Here is a 12188-nt window from a genome sequence, read left to right as displayed (position 1 = left end):
CCCCTCTCTCTCTGCTCCTCTTCCGCTCATGCATTCTCTCTCAAAACTAAATAAAACATTTTTTAAAAAAGTATCACTACTGGGCAGTCAACTCAAATCATTTTACAAACCTAATACCAAATATACTTTTAAGCTTCTGCTTTTATAAAAGAAAAGAAAAGAAAAGAAAAGAAAAAGCTTCTGCTTTTACTATAAATACTTGCCACAAAATTTTCCAGGTTATTTGGAAACTAGGATTAAAACGTGCTTTAAAAATAATATAAACAGGGCGCCTGGGTGGCTCAGGTGGCTAAGCATCCGACTTCAGCTCAGGTCATAATCTCACAGTTTATGAGTTTGAGCCCCGTGTCAGGCTCTGTGCTGACAGCTCAGAGCCCGGAGTCTGCTTCAGATTCTGTATCTCCCTCTCGCTCTGCCCCTCCTGAGCTCGTGCTCTGTCTCTCAAAAATAAACATTATTTTAAAAAATTAAAATAATATAAACAAATATTAAAAACCAAAAATATACACCAGAGTTTGCAAAATATTAAACTACTGGAATATTAAAAAGATTAAGTAGGGTATCCCTCAGCCAGAATTTAACATTTTCTACTTACATCATACCCCAAAACATCTCAGCAATACACTGTTCATTAAAAGCCTCTGAAAAAAAGCTTTTACCCATGCTGAGTACAAGGGTACCAAATTCCTAATACTGAAAAATAGCATATAAAAATCACTCATGATAATTTTTTTTTCTTTTTTGAGAGACAGCATGCGAGCAGGGGAGAGGGGCAGAGGTGGGAAGAGAGAGAGAATCTTAAGCAGGCCCCACGTTCAGCAAGGGGCCCAACCCAGGGCTTAATCCCACAACCCTAAGATCATGACCTGAGACGAAATCAAGAGTCGACACTCAACAAACTGAGCCACACGGGCACCCCATAAATAAATTTGTTTTAATTCAAATGAAGAAAATTATGTATTGTATACACCCCCTTGTGTTTTAAAAAAAGAGGAAAGACTGCTGATGATGGGGTTCAGGGCATGCTACCCCAAAATACAGCTGGCATAAGGATTCTTGAAAAATGAAGTAGTTGGAGAAAAGGCAGAGCAGGAAGGTCTCTGACCTTCTCCCCCACTCCTTTCTCATGAAATAGGTCATAAAATCCACATGTGAGAGGTGCCCTCTCTATACCCAGAAGAAAGGAGCATCCTTATCTCCAAAGATAAAGAGATGTCAAAAAGAACCCTACAAACAGGCCTTGCTAAAGTTTACTCCAGTTTACTACAATTACCTCATACTCCCCTACTCCTCCTGTGACCTCTTCACCAAACCCAGCATAAAATACTCAGGTCTAACTGTTTCTTTGGGTCTTCATTTCCTTATGAAAGCTCCTGTGTCATGCAAAACTTATATGAAATAAATTTGTATCCTTCTCTCCTGTTAACCTGTCTTTTGTCAGTTTAATTTTCAGATGTGGCCAGGTCCCTAAGAGGATCAAGAAAAAAAACCTTTTTCTCCCACATGTTGACTAAACATAGTAGTATACTGTCCACATCAAAATAAAATTCCTGGAAATTAAAAACATGATCAAGTGAAAAATTCAATTAAAATGTTGGAAGATAAAGTTTAGGAAATCGATCAAAAAGTAGAACAAAGAAAGAAATGGAAAATAGAGAAAATAAAAGAAAAATTAAGGATTCAGTCTAGAAGCTCTAACATTCAAAATCAGAGTGCTAAAAAGAGACTAGAGAAAAAAAGAGGGGAAAAAAATCATCAAAGTAGGAATACAACATTTCCCAGAACTAAAGGTCAAGTCTCCAAATTCAAAGGGTCCACAGTGGCCAAAATAATGAAAGAAAAGAAAACTACAAACCAAGGACACTCAAGGAAATAAAGGATAAAAAGAAAATCCCAGGGGCGCCTGGGTGGCTCAGTCGGTTAAGCGGCCGACTTCGGCTCAGGTCACGATCTCGCGGTCCGTGAGTTCAAGCCCTGCGTCGGGCTCTGTGCTGACAGCTAGGAGCCTGGAGCCTGTTTCTGATTCTGTGTCTCCCTCTCTCTCTGCCCCTCCCCTGTCCATGCTCTGTCTCTCTCTGTCTCAAAGATAAATAAACGTTAAAAAAAAAATTAAAAACAAAAAAAAAAAGAAAGAAAATCCCAAAAGCTCACAGAGAAAAAGGTCGCAACTTCAAAACTGTGAGTCAATTTCACAACCTAGAAATACATTTTCAACCAAACTAGCAATTAAGTATGAGACTAAAGATACTTTTTTAAGACTTAAAAAGAAAAAAGTGACCTCTCATATACCTTTTCTTAAGGAGGAACTACTTGAGAACATGCTTCAAGATCTGAGAAGAGACACAGAAAGCAAGCTGAGCCCAGCAAGAAGATAGAGCTACTTTATGGGTGCATCCTGGACTGTTCAGGTGATGTTCTGACAGCTAATAATTAGGCCCTAAAGACCAAGTCAGGAAACTTAAAATAGGGTCCCAAAGCAGTCCAATCCTCATTTAGGAAAGATATTATCATTATCGTAGTCAACTATATTCATGAGAAACCCCAACCTTGGGACCAGAGGTAAATTACTTTTGTGCTGTTTCTGTCCTTTCCTTGTAGTTCATTGTACTTAATAAGTAGACCTTTCCCTGCTTATCTTTCTATGTTCATGTTGTAGAGTGGGCTAGGAACCATTCTAAACTGCCTATAATCTGCATCAGTTGGCACACTCTGGCTGCCTTTTCAAAATGTAACCCCTGGCTTAATGTCTATATTCCTCAAGAACTATGTATTCCACAAGGGCAGGGACTATAGCTGTGATGCTTACTGCTGTATGCTGTATCCCAAGCACAGGGCATGGCATGTATTAAGATGCTTAATAATATCTGTGGTATACGTAAATGCACAAAAACATTAACACTGGTTATGTCAACAGATAGTATGTTTTTACACATCTCACATTTCTAAACTTTCTTTAATGAGACTAAATATTTATAATAAAATTAATAAGGGAAAACATACAGGTAGCTCAACAAAAAACAAAAAAATTAAACCGAGCACTTCAGATGATACACATGAATTACATGATATACAAAACATGTATTACCACAGGTCCTTTCTTTCCAGTCAATCTAATTCTCAAACAAATTATAAATTTTTACGGCTTCAAGAAGAGAAACAGAACCAGGGATTTAAAATAGAAATATATAAAATAGAAATATTTTTATAGCTTTTTACTATTATACATCTTTTTTTTTAAGTTTATTTATTTATTTATTTTTAGTAATCTCTATACCAACATGGGGCTTGAACTCACAACCTCGAGACTAGAGTCGCATGTTCTTCCAACTGAGCCAGCCAGGTACCCCTTAAATATTTCATTTTTTTAAGTAACCTCTACACCCAACATAGGGCTCAAACTTAAACCCCGGGACCAAAAGTCTCATGCTCTTTCAACTGAGCCAGCCAGCTGCTCTTCAAATCTTAATATTATATATTCTATAAGTTATTTTCCAATGTAAGTTTAAACCAGTTTTCACGTTGATAGTTTTTACTTGATTTGCAGGCTCATAACATTATGCTTTATATTATCTTATATTACATTAATAAACACATAAATTTCACATACTCTGAATATAAAAAAAAATCCAAATTCAAATTCTATGTCTTATGAAGAACACACATTTAGTACCACGGAAACATTAAGGCTCATTTCTTATTTACCACAGATCTCATGAACCTAAAGAACAAGAAGTAAAGTTCCCCAAGAGGACAGAACACAAAATAATCCCTATTTCCAGCTTCCAGATTTTTTATCAAGTAACCAACTTCTAAACATAATTTGTATAGTATATTGTTTCAGGGCACCTGGATGGCTCAATCACTTAAGCGACCGACTTCAGCTCAGGTCATGATCTCCTGGTTCGTGAGTTCGAGCCCCGCATTGGGCTCTGTGCTGAGAGCTCAAAGCCTAGACCCTGCTTCGGATTCTGTGTCTCCCTCTCTCTCTCTGCCCCTCCCCTGTTCACACTCTCTCTCTCTCTCCCAAAAATAAATAAACATTAAAAAAAATGTTTTTATATAGTATATTGTTTCCAAATATTAAACAAGAGTTTAAGGGTAACCTGGGTGGCTCAGTTGGTTAAGCATCCGAGTCCTGCTCTCAGCTCAAATCTTGATCTCAGGGTCGTGAGTTCAAGCCCCACATTGGGCCCACACTGGGCACAGAGCCTACTTGAAATTTTTTTAAAAATAAAAAAATAAATTAAAAAAACAGGAGTTTAAGAATAGATGTTTGAGACAGAAATCAGCACATTTTTTCTGTAAAGGTTCAGATAGTAAATATTTTAGGTTTTTTAAGGCCGTATCTCTGTCACAACCACTCAACTGTTATTGTAATAATGCAAATTGCTAAAGACAAAATGTAAATAAATAAGCATGCGACAAAAATGGCAGTGGGGTCACCTGGCTGGCTCAATCAATATAACATGAGACTCTTGATCTCAGGTTGTGGGTTCAAATCCAGCATTGAGAATAAAGACTACTTAAAAATAAAATCTTGAGCTTGGGTGGCTCAGTCGGTTAAGCATCCGGCTCTGGATTTTAGCACAGGTCATGATCTCACAGTTCATGGGATCAAGCCCCACATTGGGCTCCAGGCTGGCAGTGCAGAGCTTGCTTGGGATTCTCTCTCCCTCTCTCTCTGCCCCCTCCCATGCTCTCTCTCTCAAAATAAATTAATAAACTTAAAAAAATAAAAATAATAAAGTAACTTTAAAAAATAAAAATGGCTGCAGGCCAGATTCATCCCATGGGCCATAGTTTGCTGACCCCTGGCTTAGAATATTATACCTTCCAGCTCTCCCCATATAGATAAATGTGTAGGTTTCTCTCATGCTTATCTTTTTAATGGCAATCTCCATATTTAAGCACTAGCCACTCATTCACTTAGTCTACAGATTTTTACTACCACATGCTAGAAACAGTATTAGAAGTTAGGAATAAAAAGGTAAAAATAATGAAGTCCTGCCCTCTTAATGCTTACATTCCAACAGGGAAGTCAACAAATAAGCTAATACATACATAATATAATTTCAGGTAGTACTGAGTATGAAGTAAAGTAAAGCAGCGTAAAAAGAGTAGGGGAGGAAAGGTGAGACTCTTTGGATAAGTCAGGGAAGACCTCACAGAACAGCACTTTTAAGTAGAGAATGAATGAAGCAAATGAACAATCCATATGAATATCTGGCAGAAGATTATTACAGGCATATGGAGGAACAACTGCAAAGGCCCTGAAGAGTCAGAAAGCACCTGGCATGTTTAAATAAAGACAAGAAGACTAGTGTGGCTAGAAATGAGAAAATGTGATCAGAGAAACAGATACCGAGAGATCATAAAGACTTATGGACAACAGTAAAAGGACTGGATTTTAAGTTTGATGTGAAGCCATGAATTTGGAATGGCTGAAAGCCAGAAACTAAGGAGATACAATGCATGCTTTAAAAGCATCACTGGTTTACTTGTCAATTACATCTCAATAAACCTTGGCAAGGGTAAAGGATCACTGGTAGCTATTAATCCATAAGCTATTGCTTGCATTTCAAGACTTCTAAAATAGGATCTAAACCTGTGTGCCTGGCTGGTTCAATCTGCAGAGCATGTAACTCTTGATCTCAGGACGGAGTTCAAGCCCCAGGATGGGCATAGAGTCTACTTAAAAAAAAAAAAGAAAAAAAGACCTAAACATATTTTTAAATTCAAATCATAGAAGAAAAGAGAAATAGATAAGTTAACTTTTGACTGTAACTTGACTTTTGTTGTATAGGAGTATGTCAACAATAGATAAAACCCAACAAAATTCTCATTAAAAATTTTTGTTTGGATGAAGCTAGAGAGTATAATGCCAAGCAAAATAAGTCAGTCAGAGCAAGACAAATACCACATGACTTCACTCATACGTGGAATTTAAGAAGCAAAACAAATGAGCAAAGAAAAAGAGAGAGACAAACTAAGAAACAGACTCTTAACTATAAAGAACAAACTGATGGTTACCAGAAGGGAGGCAGGTGGGGAATGGGTGAAATAGGTGATGGGGATTAAGGAATGCACTTGTCATGATGAGCACTGGGTAATATATGGAATTGATGAATCACTATACTGCACGCCTGAAACTAATATGTAACACTGCATGTGAACTACACTGGAATTAAGATAAAAATTTAATAAAATTTGTTTTTTGTTTAGTATGAAATTTCAGTGAGGGAACACAAAATTATCACCAACAGAGGGCAGTAGTGAACACAGAACATAAGTATACAAAAAGTGATCTAGCTTCAGTTAAGATCTTCCTCTAGAATTCCAGTAAACTAGAACAAGGAGCATCCCTGCAAGGTTAACAGCGGAAGCAAGAAATAGAGAATATGCAAATACATATCTAGAAGAAACTGAATTATAAATATAAACCAAAAAATAGGTTAAAATGGCAGAGTATTTATACACAATGTCATCTCCCTAATTAAACACACCACTCTCAATTCACTGGTTTCACTGCTCCTCAGAAGCTACCATAAATAAGGCTAGAGCAAATGAATGGCCAGCTTCATATATGTATAAGCAGAAGGAAGGTTTGCCCTTTTGTGAGCAATAGGTAATGCTCAAGAGGATCGATGTCCCAGCCAAGTAGGGTAGGAAAGCTCCATCCAAGTGGAAAACAGAGACCACTACAAATGCCAGCAATCACTGCATTACATCTGGGCACAGTGTGAAGGTTAAAGGGAAAGAGTGCAGCTCAGGTTATCTGAAACAGCCTATAAATGAATGCAGGCAGCTGGCAATAAGGAGTCTAACATGTATACCCACTGCCTATACCGTGCAGGGAGTTGTGCATCCTTTCCTTTCTTTCCTCCAACCTCTGTTGTCCCTCTTCATTTTCACTTTCTTCACAGAACTGGATTCTCTATAGATGACTGAAAGCTATGGCACCAAATGAGATGAGGTACTACTCACTTTTATCCTCAGTTTGTTTCTCTTTGCTTAGACTCGTGCATTTTTTTAGTATTTTCCTCTCTGCTCTTCTAGCCTGCATGCTCTTCTAGCCTGCATGTTGAATTCAAGATAGCTGAAACTCTGTGGAGTTTCAAAGACAAAAGAAAAAAATGTTTTGACTTCTGTCATCTATATGTAAAAATGTATACCTTGACCACTTCAAACTCATTAGGATGGCTAGCATCACAAAACAAAAACAAAAACAACTAACTATCAAGTGTTGGCAAGGATATAAAGAAATCAGAAAGTCAGAACTCTTATGTACTGTTGGTGGGAATGTAAAGTGGTACAGCCACTGTGAAAAAAGAAAAATTACATATAGAATTACCATATTATCCAGCAATTCCACCTCTGGCTATATATCCCAAAGAATTGAAAGCAGGGTCTCAAAGAAATATCTGCACTCCTGTGTTCACAGCAGCATAATTCACAATAGTTAAAATATGGAAGCACCCCAAGTGTCCAAGGACATGAATGGATAAAGCAAGCGTGATATACACATACAATGGAATATTATTCAGCCTTTAAAAGGAAGGAAATCCTGCCATATGCAACAACATGAACCTTGATGACATTATGCTGAGCAACATTAAGTCAGCCACAAAAAAGACAAATACTGTATGATTCTACTTACACGAGATACTCAGAGTAGTCAAAATCATAGAAATACAGAGTAGAATGCTGGTTGCCAGAGACTTGGGGGGGGGGGGGTTAGTTATGGAGAGTTATTGTTTAATGGGTATAGAATTCCAGTTTTACAAGATGAAAAGAGTTACAGATATGGATGGTGGCGATGGATGCACAACATTATAAATGTATTTAATACCACTGAACTGTACACTTTAAAATAGTTAAGATGATAAATTTTATAAGTATTTTGCCACAGTAAAAAAAAAAAAAAAAGTATGCCTTGCTTAAGAGCAGGAACTAAGGTTAACAGGAATAAAGAAATAAAAGGTTGCTTCATTTTTTTTCCTGGCTCCTCCACCAATACTCCATATTGGGTACCACTATGCTATGGTCAAATTGGACTATTTACCATTTCCTGACCTTGCTCTACATTCTCCTAGAATGCCTGGAATGCCCTATACGCTGCCCCTCACTTCAGTCTCTATTCTACACTTTATTCAAGAGCAGCAAAAATGGCATCTCCAAGAAACCTGTAATACCCCTTTCTGTCCACAGTTTACTCAGTCCCCTATTTCCAAATACTACAGCATCCTTGCATCATGACTGTTTGTGTACATTCTCTTTTATTGCAGAAGGTCATGCTCAAAGCCTTTTGTTTAAAAATCTTGTTTGCAGGACTCCTGGGTGGTTCAGTTGGTTAACTGAGGGCGTCCCAGTCTTGATTTCAGCTCAGGTCATGATCTTATGGTTCTTGGGACCAAGCCCCGCATCTGGCTCTGTGCTGACAACACAGAGCCTGTTTGGGATTCTCTCTCCCTGTCTCTCTGCCCCTCCCCAATTTGTGCACTCTCTCTCTCAAAATAAATAATCATTTAATTAAATAAATAAATAAATAAATAAATAATAAAAATAAAAATCTTGTTTGCGTATGTTTTCCTAAGAATTAGAGAGATGTTTATACCTCAGTGTTGCTTAAAAAGGTAAATGAATATTGGAACTAGATGTCACCTAGAACTAGATGTCATATAGTTTCAGTCCTAAGTCAAACAATCAAATGCTTTTCCCCTGGTTATCTCAATCAGTTATACCGAGGCTGTGTTGCAAAGCAAAGGCAAATCTTGTTCTACTCCCACCACTAAGTGAACCGTGCTAGCTCTTCAGCCCAGAATTACTCAGAAAACTGAAGTATTCCATCGTCAGGCAGAGGACTGAAAGGAGAGAGAGCAATACCTGGATACTATTCAGCAATATATTTAAATGAAAACAAGGAAGACAGTTTCTAGGCAGTGTCTTCTCTGGGTATCTGCAATTTGTATCTCATAATCAAACAAAAGAATCAAAATATTGTCCACCCAGTGCTCGCTTCAGCAGCACACATACAAAATATTGTCCACCCAAAGACCAGCACCCCCAATGTTTGGAGCTCCTAAGACACTGCTACACACATGCTGTTCTTACTTCCTGGCCCGCAGTCAGTCATCCTCATCACCCCCACAGGCCTAGCAAACACCTCAAAAACCCAGGTAAGAAGTCAAATTCTCTAGGAAACCTTTTCTGCCCACTCAGAGAATAAGATTTGATACAAATAAAAGGCATTCATTAGTGTTTATGTTATCAACTAAAATTACTCAGAATAGGGGTTCCTGGCTGGCTTAGTCGGTAGAGCATGCAGCTCTTGATCTAAGGCTGTGAGTTCAAGCCCCACATTGGGTGTGGAAATGACTTAAAAATAAAATCTTTAGGGGCACCTGGGTGGCTCAATCAATTAAGCATCAGACCTGCTCAGATCATGATCTCACAATTCTTGGGTTCAAGCCCCACATCAAGCTCTCTCTGTGCTGGCAGCTCAGAGTCTGGAGCTTGCTTTGGATTCTGTGTCCCTCTCTCTCTGCACCTCCCCTGCTGGCACTCTGTCTGTCTCTCAACAATAAATAAATGTTTAAAAAATAATAAAATAAAATATTTTTAAAAATAAAATACGGGAAGCCTAGGTGGCTCAGTCTGTTGGGCATCTGACTTCAGTTCAGGTCATGATCTCACCGCTCCCGAGATGGAGCCTCGAGTCAGGCTCTGTGCTGACAGCTCAGAGCCTGGAGCCTGCTGAGGATTCTGTGTCCCCCTCTCTCTCTGCCCCTCCCCCATTAACACAAATAAATAAATGTTTAAAAAATAAAGTAGGGGCGCCTGGGTGGCTCAGTTGGTTGAGCATCAGACTTTGGCTCAGGTCATGATCTCTTGGTTGGAGAGTTCAAACCCCGCATTAGGCTCTGTACTAACAGCTCAGAGGCTGGAGCCTGCTTTGGATTCTGTGTCTCCCACGTTCTCTGCCCCTCCCCCACTCTCATTCTCTCCCCCCCCTCAAAAATAAAAATAAACATTTAAAAATTTTTAATAAATAAAAATAAACAAAATTACTCAGAATGTCTAGGATCACACCTGAGATATCACTCCTAATATTTCCATGCGACAATGTGTGTACTTTTTGTGAAATAATTGCTTTGTGTTTTTTTTTTTCTGGATTCAAATCCTATACGCAAAAGCAGTTAAAAAAAGAAAAACACAACTGCCTTTTTAAAGCCTAAGCAGTTTTGAAACAAACTGATGCAAAAACAGCTGAAATTTCAACATTGCCTTTAATCAAAGTGCGATTTTAGACCAACTAGACTTAGACTCCCTGAGCCTGTTTCCTATTCTTTAAAATGAGTGTCCACCTAGGACGGTTCCTAACACATAGGAAGCCCACAAAAATCTAAAATCATTTTTATTGCCTATCTCTCGAGTATATTTCGGCATTGGATTCATTCCTATGACTAGTTCTCAGTCTAAACCAGTGTTGTTCAATATAGTGGCTATATGTAACCACTGGTCGCTTGAAATCTGGGTAGTACTAATTGATAGGTGCTTTCAGTGTGAAATACACATAATATTTCAAAGACTTGGTGAAAAAATAAAATACCATATTAACATTTTGTATATCGATTACACAAAAAGATCATACTATGGATATACTGAGTCAAATGAAATAAAATTGATTTCATCTGTTTCTTTTTACTTTTTTAATGCTGCTTTTAGAAATTTTTAAATTATATATTTAGCCTTCATTATATTTCTATCGGACAGGTTGACTTACGCTTTGACTTCAAGCTGGTCAATGTGCTCTCTTAACCATACAGTGCACTAGTTCACAGGGGTTCGCTCCAGCCAATCCACCCCCTATCCCAGCATACAGTGGCTCACTTAAACACTCCCCACTTCCACAACCCGGGAAAGCTGATTTAGCAGTTCTTTAATTTTTAATTTTAATCTGGAGGGCACAGAGCAGCCGAGGCAACTCGAAACTGTTGCCCACACAACTACAGAGGAAAAGTTGAGGGAAAAACCCAGCGTCCTCTTCGGACGACGAACACTGCTGCAAGGCTGGGAGCTTGAGCAGAAAAGGGTCACCCCTAAGAAAGTGAGAAGGGGCGACAGGGCAAGCGCCTCGGATCTGAAGGAACATAACGTAGAGCCCACGGAGTGGAGGTGTCAGAAGGAAAGCCTTTTCAGCTTCTGGGGAACCAATCTGAGTATGGAAGGGAAGGAGCTGGGTTCCGTGGCCGCGGCAGGGAAGATCGATACCTTAAGAATCCCTCTCATCTTAGCCAGAAAGGGGCGGAACTCCTCCAGTGACACGTCTGGATAGAGCTGGCTCCGCAGCAGCTCTTCTGTGATGCCTTGATGCCCGTGGAAAGCTTCCTGGGCCAGGCCGCTCAGCAACCCGCTCAGAGGTTTGGAACCCTCAAGCTCGCCCGCCATGGTCAGCTGCAGCCCCGCCCCCCAGCAGCTGAGCGCAGCCTCGCTACGGCACCCGGGATGGGCCTAAATAGCCTGGGCAAAGGCGCGCGGGACGAATGAGGGCGAAATTCCGCCAGCGGTTGGTATTGGTAACTAACAGATTTGCTCTGCAAAACCCATCGCCTAGGGCTGCCACCGTGGAGCTATCCATAAAGTTCCAGAAGAATCACTTTACTTCCGCTGATTCCCTTCATTACTCCAGGGCCTACTGAAAGGAAAGATCACTGGGTGAAGACCACCTGACATGGGGAACTATTCTATGAATGAAGGTGGTAGTTTAACTTTGGAAAGGCTGCATCTCATCCCAGGCCTTGCCAATCCACTAACTGAATAGGATCTATCACTCAGATGTAATCTCTGCCTGATCATTACCTCTCCACCTTTTGTCCAAGAAAATTTAACTAACGCCTAATAACATAATGTGTTTTCTAGGATTATTTACCTTTATATATATGCGTGTGTCTTGTGTTTCCAGCTAGATCAGCGGCTCAGCTCCGATGCTCCTTTTTATAACATTCTGTTAACACCTTCTTTACAATCCTGAAATGAAATGCATAGGTTATATAATTTTGTACCCATATAGTTTCAAAAAAACCAATATATTATTCACCCATGAGAAGGAATGAGGTACTGATACATGCTACAACATGCATGAATCATAAAAACATGTTAAGTGAGGGGCGCCTAGGTGGCTCAGTCAG

At 39.3% G+C, this 12188-nt stretch overlaps 1 protein-coding gene across 2 annotated transcripts in view; it reads right to left on the bottom strand.

Moving 5' to 3' along the window:
- COMMD1 (copper metabolism domain containing 1) overlaps window positions 1-11467 on the bottom strand; it is a 221354-nt gene extending 209887 nt beyond the window's left edge. For both annotated transcript variants that reach the window (XM_047853530.1, XM_047853529.1), the window contains exon 1: window positions 11272-11467. In XM_047853530.1, the coding sequence (XP_047709486.1) occupies window positions 11272-11448 (177 nt within the window). In that variant the 5' untranslated portion in view covers window positions 11449-11467. The remainder of the gene's footprint in view (window positions 1-11271) is intronic.
- Between the last annotated feature and the right edge of the window lie 721 nt (window positions 11468-12188).

The sequence above is a fragment of the Prionailurus viverrinus genome, chromosome A3 (assembly GCF_022837055.1).
Source record: "Prionailurus viverrinus isolate Anna chromosome A3, UM_Priviv_1.0, whole genome shotgun sequence".
NCBI classification, from domain to species: Eukaryota; Metazoa; Chordata; class Mammalia; order Carnivora; family Felidae; genus Prionailurus; species Prionailurus viverrinus.
The sequence above is the reverse complement of the archived record's forward strand: the minus strand, read 5'-3'. Positions and strand labels throughout refer to the sequence as shown.